Below are 17427 nucleotides of genomic sequence, written 5' to 3'. Positions count from 1 at the left end.
TGTTATTTTAGTGCCAGGAATGTCTGCATTGTTTATTCTGGACCCTATTTTGAAATTGGCATCTGTTGAAATTTGTGTGAAATCGGCCAAATTGCCAATTTCTGACCACTTTATTGGGTTTAGTTAGTTTAATATGTTTATTATGCACCCCATACCCATCCTGTGGGCGGTAGTCAAAAGATTACAGAGGTACATAATGGGTCCAGGGACTGGGCCTCAAAGTTTTGATAGCTGAGCAAGTTACAGAGGTAATGAATTCAAAATTTACAAAGGTAATGAACTCACAATTTACAAAGGTAATGAACTCCAGGTAGGTCTAGTCACAATCATTACAATGGGCGGTTTCTTGTACTCAGTTGACAGACTAGAAGTAAATAAGTTTATTCAGGTATACACAAATACAGTTACATAGATTATCATACATACCAGTGTACGTATAGAGAACCTGGGATAACCCAAAAAAGCTAGACAAAGTGACATTTCCAGTACCTGGCTTGGGCTTGCCATATATGATTTTTGGTAAATATTTGTTTTTCTCAGTTGTTTGTTGGGCTATCTCATTGAAACTTGGGCAGTGTATGATGGAAAGATGCTAACATGCAACAAAAATAAAAAAGACAGACGCTAAATAAGGGAGTTCACTTCTCAACCATTAGCCGCCTCTTTGCAGTATGTTTTCATATGGTTTTTATGGTTGTATTCTCGTTTTTTTGGATAATTTGATAGAATGGAAGATATATTACAGAAATAGACATGATTTTGATTGCTTTCATGACGAAAAGTACCTTGAAATTGAGCTCAAAGTAGAGGAAATGTTCAATTTTTACCAATGTTCAATGAACTTTGTGTAAGTCAAGTTGGCTAATTTTATTAAGTGTATTCTAACCTAACCACTCTGTAATCCGGCAAACTCAGTAATCCGGCACACTACAGGTCCCAATGATGCCGGATTTGTGAGGGAGGACTGTACCAGGAAGTTATTGGGCATCTCTGGTAATGTGGTTAGAACAATGATAGAACCATATCTTGGTAAGGAGCATATATTATACATGTACATGTATACTGGCAGTTTGGAGGGATATGTTGTGTATCTTTATATGTGTATGCTTCTAAACTGTTGTATTCTGAGCACCTCTGCAAAAACAGTGATAATGTGTGAGTGTGGTGAAAGTGTTGAATGATGATGAAAGTATTTTCTTTTTGGGTATTTTCTTTCTTTTTTGGGTCACCCTGCCTCAGTGGGAGAAGGCCGACTTGTTGAAAAAAAAAAAATGTGTACTGATAACTGGTACACAAGCCCCTCACTCAGTGATTTTTTGTGAGTGAACATGACAGATGTGTGTGGCATAGTGCGTGCAAATCGTAAACATATGCCCAGGTTTGACGCTGGCACTCATTAGAGGTGAGGTGCAGGCGTTTGCTGCCAATGACATCATGGCATTTCGGTGACATGACAAATGAGATGTCACACTGTTGTCATCAGTTCACCCTAACGAAATGACAGACACTGGCAGGCAGCATGGAGAGAGCAATGAACCGGTTCTAAAACCTGCAGCTGTGATTGATTTCACCTTCAATATGTGCTCAGTGGACAAATGTGACATGCAGATTGGGTTTGCTGATTGTGTTCGCAAGAGTTATAAGTGGTACATAAAACTCTTTTTCCATCTTCTGGACATTTCCATGCTCAATGCTTATAATATGTAATAGATGAGGACCAGAAACAAACCACCATATGGCAAATTTTGTTTGTCTGTCATCAGACAAATAGTATTCAAGTGCCAAAGAGCAACATCTGCAACAGAAAACCGCCCACTAAATTATCAACAACTACCTTCTCGTCTGAAGCATGGTGATCACTTCCTAATACAACTGCCTGCTACTGCTTTCAAGAAAAAGGCTCAGAAGAGGCGTTACATCTGTACACATACAAAAAGCTCCCACAACAACGCAGAGACACTCGTTTTATGTGTGAGGAGTGTAAAACACCACCGTGCATGATACCATGTTTGAAAGAATTCCACAGGCTGCAGAACCTCTAGAAACATTCCCTGTGACTGTAAATGTGTATATAAAATATAGAAAAATAGTAATAAACAACATTTTATATCGTTTGTGTGTGTGTAAACAACTTTTATAAACAATATAGTGACAACAGTGTTTGTGCATTTATTGTGTAGTAAATAAAGAGAAAAACTTACAAAATAGTGCTCATATTGGTCTTACAGGCCATAAAAGTTACTTGAAATAAAAAAAATAAAAAATAATAGAAAATAATACCGAAAATACTAAATAAACTAAAACCGGGTGACCAGCAGTCGGCGATGTTGCAGTATGCCAGTCATTTTTCTGTCAACTTCATGCCTCCATATCTTGGTAAGTTTTTTTTTTTTTTTCAACAAGTCGGCAGTCTCCCACCGAGGCAGGGTGACCCAAAAAAGAAAGAAAATCCCCAAAAAGAAAATGCTTTCATCATCATTCAACACTTTCACCACACTCACACATTATCACTGTTTTTGCAGAGGTGCTCAGAATACAACAGTTTAGAAGCATATACATATAAAGATACACAACATATCCCTCCAAACTGCCAATATCATGGTAAGTATTGATGGTAAAAATATTTTGTTTAGCCTATAATGTTTAGAAAAAAAGCTGTCTTTTCATAATTTTTTTTTTTTTATTTTGAAAATTGTTCGACCCTGAGAACAAGTCTGGGAGAGGGGCCTGTCGACCCTGAAAGGGTTAAACTGTCCAAATGTAGATCTACGTTCACTCGCATAGTGCTCCGAATATTTCAAAAAATAAAAAAATCATGTTTTTCTTTTAAAATGAAGAGCACATTTTTCTACATGTTATAGGATAAAAAAAAATTTAGGGTCAATACTTACTGAGATATACTGTATAATCCTCTGGGTTTAGCGCTTCCCTTGATTATAATAATAATAATTACTGAGATATAAGACAGTGAAGTTGGCACTGGATGCTCACCTGTTGGCAACATCAACTCCTGCTGATTGCAGAAGTGTTGCCAATGTACCTTTTTTTCTCATTTTTATTTTAATTTATATATTTTTTATGTTCTGATAATTACAATTGATAATAATTCTTGTAATTTCATAGCCAATCTTTATTCTGACAATATATTGGGTACTGAAATAGTGCTCAAATAGTCACAATCACATTGACAGATGAACATTTTCACCTGCCTGGGTTATTTACTGTTGTCTAGAAATATATACAAAGTATTTATAGGTCCCATCAATGTTTTAGATACCCTGGTATATACCTTGAAGCATGGTGTTATGAAAGGCATCCCTATACTGTTGACAGCCCAGTGACATTTGATAAATGCCCACTGCTCCAGCTAACCCTCACTGTATTTGTTATCACTGTTACACACAAACATGTCTTGTCTCTCTGTCTATTTATCTATCTGTCTGTCTGCCTATCTCTGCTTATCTGTCTTTCTGTCTGCCTGTAGTATATGTATATCGCACTCCTTGAAGAATTGTGTTATGGCATCTGTTATCAGCTCGGTGGCATTTGATAAATGGGTGCTCGGGGAACCCTGGCTTTATTTGTTTTCACTGATACACACAAACATGTATCTGTCTATCTTTGCCTGGAAATTTTGGGTTATCCTAGGTAATTTACACTATGTAACTGTACTTATGTGTATATGTGAGACAGAGATATAGATAGACAGAGACATAGACAGAGATATAGATAGGCAGAGATATAGATAGGCACATATATAGACAGATAGAGATATAGACAGAGAAACAGCCAGAGATAGCCAAAGCAAGACAGCCAACCGGCCAGCCTGCCGAATACATAAGAACATAAGAAAGAAGGAACACTGCAACAGGCCTACTGGCCCATGCAAGGCAGGTACATGTCACCCTTCCCCCCCTGGCTTAGACCCATGACCCACCTAGTCAGGTCACATCCAGTGAAGGAAGGAGCATGACATCAGACCTAGTAGCACAAGCTGGTCAAGTCCAACTCACACCCACCCACACTCACTCATGTATTTATCTAACCTGTTTTTACTTTCCTCTTAAAATGGGAGTGTTAATGCGACATGGCATCAGTGAATCCCTGGTGTTTGCCGCACTATTTGCTCTAGCTGGCGCTCATTTGAACTGGTGCTCCCACAAGGTACTAAGTGCTCCCAGATTTTTTTAATAGTGCACACACTGAGTGCACAGACCCTCTCTTTCATGTCTAGGCGACTCAAGCCTATTGTGCCAAATTTGAAGGAATGAAAAATAAAACGTTGATCTACGTTTGGAGCGCTACACGTGCAAACGTAGATCTACATTTGGACAGTTTAAGGGTTAAAAATAAAAGTCCATGACTGATTTGGCTTTTCATTTTGTAGCATATACAACAAGAGATGTATGACTCTTGGTGTGTATGCATTACACTAAAAGATTACTTTAACCCTTTCAGGGTCCAAGGCCCAAATCTGGAGTCACGCACCAGTGTCCAAGAATTTTCAAAAAAAAAATTTGTTATTTTTTCTTATGAAATCGTAGAGAATATTTTTGTGAAGGTAATAAAACAAAAAGTACGAAATTTGGTGGAAAATTGACGAAATTATGCTCTCGCGAATTTTGACGTGTCAGCGATATTTACGAATCGGCGATTTTGCTGACTTTGACTCCCATTTTAGGCCAATTACATTATTCCAATCAACCAAATTATTAGCTATTTCACTAGTATTACTTCTATTCTATCGATTGAGCACAAGAAATCGCCAAGTCAACTGTTTCAACTACAAAATAAAGTGATCGGAAATTGTTAATTTGGCCAATTTAACACAAAGTTCAAAATATTCCAATTTCAAAATAGGGTCCAGAATAAACAATGTAGGCATTCCTGGCACTAAACTAACATTTCCTCTGTTCATTAGTTATGTTTTGAGGCTTTACAAATAAATTCCATTTTGATTTTTTATTCACATAATGAATTTTTATTCACACCAAAAAATAGAAGATTTACTGTTATGCAATACTGTAATAATTGTATAAATATCATCACCATATTTGTGAATGTATATTAGACCCACCAGCTGACGTGTATTAGACGTGTGAGGTCGTTTGTTTACTCTTGAATATCGGCAAAAATTTAACATTTCCGCTAGTTTGAGCTCAGTTTCAAGCCATTTCCAGTGCTAAAACCAATCAAAATGATCTCTATTTCTGTAATATGTCTTCCATTCTATCAAATGAGACCAAGAAATCGCAAATACAACTATAAAAAACATACAAAAAACACTGCAAAGTTGCTGTTTTAATCGAAAAATCATGATTTCAGTTTTTTTCTCTCATTATACACAGCGTGCTGCAGGATCTGTTTTATGTGGTGCACACATTCCATATAGATGTATTCTCTCATATCTAGGCCCAAATGTACCACTCACAGTTTAATCAGAGTGAGCTGAGCTCATGGCGTAGATCTACGGTTTGGACACTCACCGTAAAGCTGTAGATCTATGGGACGGACCCTGAAAGGGTTAATATTAACCCTTTTTTAAGGAATTGAAGTATTCTTAACTGGTGGTGAACATGTTACCCACAGCCTTAATGATACTCGTGTAGTTAATAGGCTTCTAACCCCATTTCTTAACTTTAACCTTTCCAATTTATTGTTTTGGCTATCTTTTTATTATTACTTCATTTATTTTAGTTGGATTTACAGAAATAATATTGAGTTATTGTAATTTATACTGATTTGATATTTTTTCCTGATCTTCCAGCTTCTCAAAACCCGAGGAACACATGGTGTATCACTAGATGATATACTTACACTGATGGTGTATGTGGCCTCACTGGGTGGTCCTGATGTGTTCACACACAAGGATGAATATGCTCTTACCAATCGTCTTTCTCATGCCATTGTTGAAGATAAGAAGTTGCTCTCTGATGTCCTTCTCCAGCTTGGTCAGCATTTACTGTCACTTGTATTTGTTATTGCATGGTGTACACATTATAATTTTTTTTTTTCAACGCATTGGCTGTCTCCCACCGAGGCAGGGTGACCCAAAAAAAAAAGGAACACTTTCACCATCATTAACACATAAACAATGTCTTCGCAGAGGTGCCCAGATATGACAGTTTAGATGTCACTCCAAACATCCAGTATCCCATACCCCTTCTTTAACCCTTTCACTGTCAGTCCCGTAATATTACGGCTTGTAAACCAGTGGCAGTCCCATAATATTACGGCTTGCCAGCCAGTGTCAGTCCCATAATATTACGCCAAAATTATAGTGGCTTCATATCTTGCGGGATAAAGCTGGTAGGCCTACATACAAGAGAATGGGTCTGAGTGGTCAGTGTGAGAACAAAAACATTGAATTTGCAGTGTATTTTCATATGGTATACTCGTTTTCTTGGTCTCATTTGATAGAATGGAAGATATATTACAGAAACAGAGATGATTTCGAATGGCTTGCAGACTAAAAGTACCTTGAAATTGAGCTCTAAGTAGCAGAAATGTTCATTTTTTACCAATGTTCAAGAGCAAACAAATCATGTCACACATCAACTGGTGAGTCTAATTTGCTTTCACAAATGGGCTGATATTATTTATGCCATTTTTACATAATACAGTAGTCTGCATAACAGTAAATCTTCTATTTTTGTGTGAATAAAAATTCAAAATGGAAAGCAAGCGTAATATAATTGGGGCCTGGAGACGTGACTGATGAACAAAGAAAACATTTTAGTGCTAGGAATGTTTGTATTGTTCATTCTGGAGCCTATTTTGAAATTGGCCTTTTCTCAAATTGTGTATGAAATTGGCCAAATTACCAATATCTGATCACTTTATTGGGTAGTTGAAATTGGTAAATGGACAGTTTCTTGTACTTAATCAATAGAACAAATGGAGTTCTAGTGAAATAGCTATGAGTTTGGTCAACTGGAAGAGTGGAATTGGCCGAAAATAGGGCTCAAAGTGGGTGAAATTGCTGATGTGTAAACATTACCGAGATCACTAACTTTGCGAGAGCAGAATTCCGTAGGTTTTCCATCAAATTTCGTACTTTTGGTGTCATTGCCATCGGGAATATCATTTCATGAAGTTAGTTTAATATGTTTATTATGCACCCCATACCCATCCTGTGGGCGGTAGTCAAAAGATTACAGAGGTACATAATGGGTCCAGGGACTGGGCCTCAAAGTTTTGATAGCTGAGCAAGTTACAGAGGTAATGAATTCACAATTTACAAAGGTAATGAATTCACAATTTACAAAGGTAATGAACTCACAATTTACAAAGGTAATGAACTCCAGGTAGGTCTAGTCACAATCATGACAAGTTACAAAGGTATTTACAGATTACAGAGGTACACAATGGGTCCAGGGACCGGGCTCCAAAGTTTTGATGGCTGAACTAGGTACAAGGTAATGAACTCACAAGTTACAAAGGTAATGAACTCACAAGTTACAAAGGTAATGAACTCACAAGTTACAAAGGTAATGAACTCACAAGTTACAGAATTCATTTCATGAAAAAAAGCCTTTTTTTTTTTTTTTTTTTTTTTTTTAAGTTCTTTGACACTAAGATCAAGTTTGTAAGCGGGGTCTCGACAGCGAAACGGTCAAAGTGCATGCATTGTACTTCCCACCTCCAGAATACAAGTCCGGCTAACCGGTTTCCCTAAATCCCTTCACAAAATATTACCCTATTCATGCTCCAACAGCTTGTCAGGTCCCAAAAACCATTCTTCTCCATTCACGCCTATCTGAACACATTTATGCATGCGTGCTGCATCTCCAGGCCCCTTGCACACAAAACATCTTTTACCCCTTCCCTTCATCATATCCTAGGATGACCCATAGCCCCTCCTCCCCTCCACTACAGATTTATACATCCTTCAAGTCATTCTATTTTGCTCCATCCTCTCTAAATGACCAAACCACCTCAATAACCCCTCTTCAGCCCTCTGAATAATACTTTTGTAACTCCACATCTCCTAATTTCCACACTATGAATTCTCTACATAATATTTATGCCACACATTTCCCTTAAACACGATATCTCCACCGCCTCCAGCCTCCTCTTCGCTGCAGCATTCACAACTCATGTTTCACACCCATACAAGAGTGATACCTGTGATACTCCAATACCGAAACTATGTATTGTGCCAAAACAAAATCATTCACATTGCTAAACTCACAAACTAGTATTTAGTCACTTAGCCATAATACCAACTTACCTCATAATTTGTAATATTTTAAAGTTAAGAATTAATCTAAGTCTGCCCGAAATGCCTAGCCATGCTAGGTGTTCTAGTGGCCCCCTCTGTAATTAGTATTTTACTACATGTAAACCACACAATAACCAAATTCTGTAAACTCAGCATTGTAATCCTTATAGGGAATAAACTTGAATTGAATTGAATTGTTAGTACAATCCTCCCTTACAAATCCGGCAATCAGTTATTCGGTTCCTTCAGTTATTCGGCACTAATTTTGGCTAGCATAATTTCAAATTTCCAGGGTCGCCACACCAACCTGCTGGTACTGTTTGGTGGTGCTACTTGCTGCATAAGTCATTCCCATTTCTTTTTCTCCATTTATTGTTTTAACCTGCTTACTTTTAGCCCTAGGCATGGTTCCAATGAATAAAAGATTTTTTTTTTTTTTTTTCAACAAGTCGGCCGTCTCCCACCGAGGCAGGGTGACCCAAAAAAGAAAGAAAATCCCCAAAAAGAAAATACTTTCATCATCATTCAACACTTTCACCACACTCACACATTATTACTGCTTTTGCAGAGGTGCTCAGAATACAACAGCTTAGAAGCATATACGTATAAAGATACACAACATAACCCTCCAAACTGCCAATATCCCAAACCCCTCCTTTAAAGTGCAGGCATTGTACTTCCCATTTCCAGGACTCAAGTCCGACTATATGAACATAACCGGTTTCCCTGAATCCCTTCATTAAATATTACCCTGCTCACACTCCAACAGATCGTCAAGTCCCAAGTATCATTCGCCTCCATTCACTCCTATCTAACACGCTCATGCACGCTTGCTGGAAGTCCAAGCCCTTAGCCCACAAAACCTCCTTTACCCCCTCTTTCCAACCCTTTCGAGGACGACCCCTACCCCTCCTTCCTTCCCCTATAGATTTATATGCTTTCCATGTCATTCTACTTTGATCCATTCTCTCTAAATGACCAAACCACCTCAACAACCCCTCTTCTGCCCTCTGACTAATGCTTTTATTAACTCCACACCTCCTAATTTCCACACTCCGAATTTTCTGCTTCTTACTATGTAAAGTACCTACACAGTACATTATCCATTAATGATAAGGTGGCTTTGAAGCCACTGTCGGTTGTCATGAACTCAGTCTCATGAAGCAGGAGAATATGCTTTATTATTATGCTAATATCAACACTATAGCTTATTTGCCTATCACAATTGATCTAATATGACGTAAGAAACAATACAAATAACATAAAACATGTTAAATACTCCAGAATGAATAATATTTGGCATAACACCGAGCAGTTCGACTGAGGTATGAAGAGGATATGGTATACAAATACCATTCTCCTATCCCTGTCTTAGGGCTTATATTAGAGACAACAGTATAGCACAGGGCTAACTGTGATATACACTCGTGCTGCACCACAAACCTTAAACAAAAAAGTTATTTTCTCTTTATAGATTATCACACATAGCAGCATATGTGTAGAGAACCTAGGATAACCCAAAAAAGTCAGCGTGGCTTATTTCTAGTACCTGGCTTGGGTTAGCCATATATGATTTTTGGTAAATACGTATTCGATTCCCAGCCAGGGTAGAAACACTGGGCGTGTTTCTTTACACCTGTTGTCTATGTTCACCCATCAGTAAATGGGTACCTGGGTGTTAGTTGACTAGTGTGGGTGTTATCCTGGGACACTGACCTAATTTTCTTGAAATACTCAGCATAACAAGCGGCTTTCTATATAGTAGTATGTCACTGATGTCAGCTAGGCCTGTGTACCTTGTACATGTACGTGTAGTAAATAAAGAATTATTATTATTATTATTATATTTTCTCAGTTGTTTGTTGGGTTATCTTATTGAAACTTGAGCAATGTATGATGGAAAGATACTTCTTAACGTACACCAAATATTAAAGAAATCAGACCATAAATAGCGGAGTTCACTTCTTAGCCATTAGCGGCCGCTTAGCAGTATATTTTTGTATGTTTTTTATGGTGATATTCTCATTTTTTCGGTCTCATTTGATAGAATGAAAGATATATTACAGAAATAGATATGACTTTGATTGCTTTCATGACAAAAAGTACCTTGAAATTGCGCTCACAGTAGCGAAAATGTTCTATTCTTTAGCGAAGCTCAAGAGTAAACAAATGACATCACTAATACGTGTCCGCCTTCCAGTCCAAATTCCAATATGCAGTCAAGAATGGGTTGACATTATTTATACAATTATTACAATAATGCAGTAGTCTGCATAACAATAAATCTTCCATTTATTTGTAAATAAAAATTCCAAATGGTAAGCAAGAGTAATATAAGAGGAGCCTGTAGCCGTGAGTAATGAACAGAGAAAATGTTATTTTAATGCCAGGAATGTCTGCATTGTTTATTCTGGACCCTATTTTGAAATTGGCATCTGTTGAAATTTATATGAAATTGGCCAAATTGTCAATTTCTGACCATTTTATTCGGTAGTTGGAATAAGTGAATGGGCGGTTTCTTGTACTCGTTTGACAGACTAAAGTAAATAAGTTTATTCAGGTATACACAAATACAGTTACATAGATTATCATACATATTTCCAGTACCTGGCTTGGGCTTACCATATATGATTTTTAGTAAATACTTTTTTTTCTCGGTTGTTTGTTGGGCTATCTCATTGAAACTTGGGCAGTGTATGATGGAAAGATGCTTCTTAACATACAACAAAAATAAAAAAGATGGACGATAAATAAGGGAGTTCACTTCTCAGCCATTAGCCGCCTCTTTGCATTATATTTTCGTATGGTTTTTATGGTTGTATTCTCATTTTTTTGGACTCATTTGATAGAATGGAAGATATATTACAGAAATAGACATGATTTTGATTAAATTCATGATGAAAAATACCTTGAAATTGAGCTCAAAGTAGAGGAAATGTTCGATTTTTGCCGATGTTCAATGAACTTTGTGTAAGTCAAGTTGGTTAATTTTATTAAGTGTATTCTAACCTAACCACTGTAATCTGGCAAACTCAGTAATCTGACACACTACAGGTCCAAATGATGCCGGATTTGTGAGGGAGGGCTGTACCACTTTAATCTCGTACATTCCCTTCTTTGCATCCATGGATAACATTTTTTGTCTTCACAGATACCTCAATGCATCACTCACCTTTTTTCCTCCATCACTTCATAAACTCATCTGCTACAAATCTACTCCCAAATATCTGAACACATTCACTTCTTTCATACTCCCTCCCTCCAATGTGATAACCAGTTTTTCTTTACCTAACTCGTTTGATACCCTCATCACCTTATTCTTATCTGTATTCACTTTCAACTTTCTTTATTATACAAGAATGTTTTATTTTTATTGATATTTTTCATTATATAGCTGAAAATTAACATTTCTCACTTAGAATTATAATAGGGTGGCCCGGTGGTCTGGTGGCTAAAGCTCCCGCTTCACACACGGAGGGCCCGGGTTCGATTCCCGGCGGGTGGAAATTCCAACACGTTTCCTTACACCTATTGTCCTGTTCACCTAGCAGCAAATAGGTACCTGGGTGTTAGTCGACTGGTGTGGGTCGCATCCTGGGGGACAAGATTAAGGACCCCAATGGAAATAAGTTAGACAGTCCTCGATGACGCACTGACTTTCTTGGGTTATCCTGGGTGGCTAACCCTCCGGGGTTAAAAATCCGAACCAAATCTTATCTTAATTCTATTAGTTACATTTAGCCCATATTTGATTTTATATTTTAGATTTGACAGAGTATGTAAAAAAAGAGGAAATTAAAGGTGCATATAGAAAAGACTAAAGTGATGAGAGTAACAAAGAGTATAGGCAATAAAAGATTGGATATCAGACTGCAGGGAGAGAGTATGAGGGAAGTGAATTTATTCAGACATTTGTGAGTGGACTTGTCAGCAGATGGGTCTATGAAATATTAAGTGAACCATAGAATATATGAGGGGGGAAAAGGTGGGTGGAGTGTTGAGACATCTGGGAAAAGAAAAAAAGTTTATACAGCCAAAAAAATGGGAATGTAGCAAGAGTATAATGATACCAACACTTATATTGGTGCGTGGCATGGGTTTTAAATATTGCAGCATGAAGAAAGGCAGAGGCAGTGGATATGTCTTGTTTTAGAATAATTTGTGGTGTGAATCCATAGAATTTGGAGTGTGGAAATTAAGAGATGATGTGGAGTTACCAAAAGGGCTGAGGAGAGATTGTTGAGGTGGTTTGGGCATTTAGAGAGGATAGAGACGAATAGGCTGACCAAAAGGGATTTATAAATCTGGGGTGAAAGGAAGGGGTTGGAGAGAGGGGGTAAAAGAGGTTGTGAGTGCTAGGGCATAGGCATCCAGCAGGCTTGTGTGAACATTTTAGATTGGAATGACTGGAGATGATTTGCATGTTTTTTTTATGGCTGTTAGAGGAAGCAGATAACATTTATAAAGGGATACAGGTGATGATTAAGTAAATTAGCATTGCCCTTATCTGTTACTGTTCTGTACATGGATTGATAGTGAAGGTTATGGAATCAGACTGGCCAGGTAAAGGAACAACACCAAAGAAGAAGAAAAAAACATGGGAAGTACAGTGCCTGACCTCTGAAGGAGAGGTGGGGATGTAGCAGTTAGTCATTTCCATTTTGATACCTTAGCACTTTTTTTTTTTTTTTGGTCACTGCCTCAGTGAAAGATGGCATGTTTGTTTAAAAACTGAATTTTAATTGATAATAGATATTTTTTTACCAAGTTATACAATTTCTCTCTATGGTAGAGATTAAAAACAAAACACATTCAGCATCACTCATTGGACAGCTGTCTTGCCAGAATGGTACTCAAACATCAAAATTCAAATGACCCTTCAGACTCATTCTTCAGAGTGCATTATAATAACACTTGGGGCCAAACCTTCAGAGGAGGAAGACTTTTGAAATGGGCCACAAGTAAATAATAGGTTGTAGGAAGTAAAAATAGGTGTAGGGAAAAAAATAAAATATACTGTACAAAGTGTGAATGATGGAACAATGATTGCTTTACTCTTGCCACAGTTATTTTCATTTCAGTGTTGTCATCAGCAGACATTATTATTTTTATTCACTGATTATAAGGAGGTGAATGTATTCCGATATTTGGGAGTGGACGTGTCAGCGGATGGGTCTATGAAAGATGAGGCGAATCATAGAATTGATGAGGGGGAAAAAGGGTGAGTGGTGCACTTAGGAGTCTGTAGAGACAAAGAACTTTGTCCTTGGAAGCAAAGAGGGAAATGTATGAGAGTATAGTTTTACCAATGCTCTTATATGGGTGTGAAGCATGGGTGATGAATGTTGCAGTGAGGAGGAGGCTGGAGGCAGTGGAGATGTCATGTCTGAGGGCTATGTGTGGTGTGAGTAAGCGTTTGCACTTCAGTCCACTTTGCACAAATGTCCTTAATCTTTGAAGAAGGCACCTTCCTCCATCTCTCTTCCTCCTCCTCTGCAGCAGTTTCCTGAGCTGTGATCTCTTGCTGTTGCAGATGAAGCTCTTGCAACTCTTCAGTGGTTAGCTCTTCCCTGTGGTCCTCCACCAACTCTTCCACATCCTTGCCACTCACCTCCATCCCCAGGGACTTCCCCAGTGTCACAATAGATTCCACAACTGGCATAGGCTCCTTAGGGTCAGCCCCAAACCCTTCAAAATCCCTCTGTTGTACACATTCTGGCCACAATTTTCTCCAAGCAGAATTCAAAGTTCTGCAAGTCACTCCTTCCCAAGCCTTACCTATAAGGTTTATGCAAGTGAGGATACTGAAGTGATCTTTCCAGAACTCTCTTAGGGTCAATTCAGTGTCTGAGGTCACTTCAACGCACTTGAAACACTGCTTTGGTGTAGAGTTTTTTGAAGTTTGAAATGACCTGCTGGTCCATGGGCTGGAGGAGAGGAGTTGTATTAGGGGGCAAGAACTTCACCGTGATGAAACTAAACTCCTCTACTATTTGCTCTTCCAAGTCTGGAGGATGAGAATGAGCATTGTCCATTACCAGGAGGCACTTGAGTGGCAATTTATTTTCCAGGAGGTATTTCTTCACACTGGGGCCAAACACTTCATTAAACCAGTCTAGGAAAATTCCCCTTGTGACCCATGCCTTATTGTTAGCCTTCCACATCACGCACAAATTACTCTTGGCGACACTGTTTTTCTTGAAAACACTGGGATTTTCAGAGTGATACACCACTAAAGGCTTCACTTTGCAATCCCCACTAGCATTACTACAAAACATGAGAGTAAGCCTATCCTTCATAGGCGGCTTGTGTCCTGGGAGTGCTGTTTCCTCCTGAGTGATGTAGGTCCTCTTTGGCATTTTCTTCCAAAAGAGGCCTGTTTCGTCACAAACACTTGTTGGGGTTTGAATTCTCCAGTGTCTACGCACTCCTTAAACTCCTGTACAAACTTCTCAACTGCTTTTTTGTCAGAACTAGCAGTCTCACCATGCCTTATCACACTGTGAATGCCACTATGCTTCTTAAGTCTCTCAAACCAACCTTTGCTGGTCTTAAAATCACAAGCATCACCACTCGTTGCAGGTATTTTCTTTACGAGATTGTCATGCAACTGCCTTGCCTTTTCACATATTATCAACTGCATAATACTATCTCCTGCTAACTGTTTTTGGGTAATCCACACCAACAATAACCTTTCCACTTTTTCGAGGATTTGCAATCTCTTTTTTTTGTCAGCATATCTACCCCTTTTGCAACAACAGCACACTTTATTTCCTTTCCCTTCGCCACGATCGAAGTGATGGTTGGATGGGGTTTGCCATACATCTTGGCAAGTTCTGTAACATGCACTCCACTCTCATATTTTTCAATAATTTCCTTCTTCAATTCGATCGTGTTCCTCGTGTTCTTTACCAAAGGGCTTGCACTAGCTTTCCTTGGGTCCATGGTGACTTATTTAGCAGTTGCAAGCACAAGAAACAATGGATTATTATGAAATGTATTGTATGAAGCCGCGGGGTGATGGTCATGTGCTGGTAAACAATGGCACACTGAGTGTGAATGGTGAGGGAGACTGGCTTTGTGTGCTCGGTGATGGGCGGACGCGTACTGGACGGTCGCCGAATCACGAGTCCAATCACGAACCGCGAGGCTAAATTTTGCCAAAAGATAGATTTCACAAAAGTCGATGCCAACGAAACTCGGGGGTCCACTGTACTTGGCAGATCCTTCACAAATCCAACCCACTAACAGAATAAATGCTACTCAAGCAATAAACTTTGATAATTCTATTTACTCACATGCAAGTCCCACTCAAATCCAACCCCTCTCACTCATATGAAGAACGTTTGAAGACTTTTAACCATTTCAGGTTCCAGGCCAAATTTCAAAGTGTGCACCAGTGTCCAAGAATTTTCAAAAAATAATTATGTTATTTTTTCTTATGAAATTGTAGAGAATCTTTTTCTGAAGGCAATAAAACAAAAAGTATGAAATTTGATGGAAAATTGACGAAATTATGCTCTCACGAATTTTTATGTAAAATCGCCAATGCATGAATACGCATTGGCAATTTTACCGATTTTAACTCCTAGGCCAATTATATTATTCCAGTCAACCAAATTCTTAGCTATTTCACTAGTTTTACTTCTATTCTATCGATTGAGTACAAGAATTCGCTAAGTCAACTGTTTCAAATACAAAATAAAGTGATCGGAAATTGGTAATTTGGCCAATTTAATGCAAAGTTCAAAATAATCCAATTTCAAAATAGGGTCCAGAATAAACAATGCGGGCATTCCTGGCACTAAACTAACATTTCCTCTGTTCATTAGTTATGTTTTCAGGCTTTATTGATTTTTTATTCACATAATGAATTTTTATTCCAACCAAAAAATAGATGATTTACTGTTATGCAATATTGTAATAATTGTATAAATAATATATTACACCACATTTGTGAATGTGTATTAGACCCACCAGCAGGCATGTATTAGATGTGTGAGGTCATTTGTTTACTCTTGAACATCGACAAAAATTTAACATTTCTGCTACTTTGAGCTCAGTCAAACCATTTCCAGTACTAAAACTAATCAAAATCATCTCTATTTCTGCAATATATCTTCCATTCTATCAAATGAGACCAAAAAGTCGCAAATACAACTATAAAAAACACAAACACTGCAAAGTTGCTGTTTTAATCGAAAATTACGGTCTCAGTTTTTTTCTCTCATTATGCACTGTGTGCTGCAGGATTTGTTTTATGTGGTGCACACATACCACATAGATGTATTCTCTCATATCTAGGCCAAAATTTACCACTCACAGCTTATCAGAGTGAGCTGAGCTCATGACGTAGATCTATGGTTTGGACCCTCAACGTAAAGCCGTAGATCTACGGCACGGACCCTTAACAGGTTAAACTACATTCACTTGTAAGACGAAGAATGAGGGGAGATATGATCGAAGTGTATAAGTGGTAGATGAGTATTAACAAAGGGGATATAAATAAGGTTTTGAGGATATAACTTCAAGAAAGAACCTGCAATAATGGATTCAAATTAGATAAGTTTAGATTTCGAAAGGATATAGGAAAGTACTGGTTTGGAAATAGGGTAGTTGATGAGTGGAACAGTCTGCCTAGTAGGGTTATTGAAGTTAAAACATTGGGTAGTTTCAAATTTAGGTTAGATAAATACAACTTTATACCTTTACACACATTCTCAAACTCATCCACTAACCTTTGCAATTTTTCTTTAGAATCTCCCATAAGCACAGTATCATGACACAGTTACTTTTTGCTGATGATACTGTGCTTATGGGAGATTCTAAAGAAAAATTGCAAAGGTTAGTGGATGAGTTTGAGAATGTGTGTGAAGGTAGAAAGTTGAAATTGAACATAGAAAAGAGTAAGGTGATGAGGGTATCAAATGATTTAGATAAAGAAAAATTGGATATCAAATTGGGGAGGAGGAGTATGGAAGAAGTGAATGTTTTCAGATGCTTGGGAGTTGACGTGTCGGCGGATGGATTTATGAAGGATGAGGTTAATCATAGAATTGATGAGGGAAAAAAGGCGAGTGGTGCGTTGAGGTATATGTGGAGTCAAAAAACGTTATCTATGGAGGCAAAGAAGGGAATGTATGAAAGTATAGTAGTACCAACACTCTTATATGGATGTGAAGCTTGGGTGGTAAATGCAGCAG

The 17427-nt window shown here is 38.0% G+C and overlaps 2 protein-coding genes across 11 annotated transcripts in view; one reads left to right on the top strand and one right to left on the bottom strand.

The window, feature by feature from the left end:
• The window catches only part of LOC128691750 (phosphoribosylamine--glycine ligase-like), a 53580-nt gene extending 50148 nt beyond the window's left edge, over positions 1-3432 (bottom strand). For all 3 annotated transcript variants that reach the window (XR_008407477.2, XR_008407480.2, XR_008407481.2), the window contains exon 1: positions 3290-3432. The gene's annotated coding sequence lies outside the window, so the exon portion shown is untranslated. The remainder of the gene's footprint in view (positions 1-3289) is intronic.
• LOC128691749 (sec1 family domain-containing protein 2) overlaps positions 1-17427 on the top strand; it is a 50117-nt gene that overhangs the window by 24791 nt on the left and 7899 nt on the right. For 4 of the 8 annotated variants that reach the window (XR_011394446.1, XR_011394447.1, XR_011394444.1 and 1 more), the window contains one exon: positions 5768-5951. The exons of 3 other annotated variants lie outside the window; for them this stretch is intronic. Coding sequence is in view for 2 of the 5 variants with exons in the window: in XM_070103687.1 (XP_069959788.1) it covers positions 5768-5951 (184 nt within the window). In the remaining 3 variants the exon portion in view is untranslated. Of the gene's footprint in view, positions 1-5758; positions 5952-17427 lie in introns of all 8 variants that reach the window. One more of the 8 variants, XM_053780665.2, reaches the window with a different exon arrangement.

The sequence above is a fragment of the Cherax quadricarinatus genome, chromosome 86 (assembly GCF_038502225.1).
Source record: "Cherax quadricarinatus isolate ZL_2023a chromosome 86, ASM3850222v1, whole genome shotgun sequence".
NCBI classification, from domain to species: Eukaryota; Metazoa; Arthropoda; class Malacostraca; order Decapoda; family Parastacidae; genus Cherax; species Cherax quadricarinatus.
Note: the sequence above shows the minus strand (reverse complement) of the source record. Positions and strands in the feature narration are given on the sequence as shown.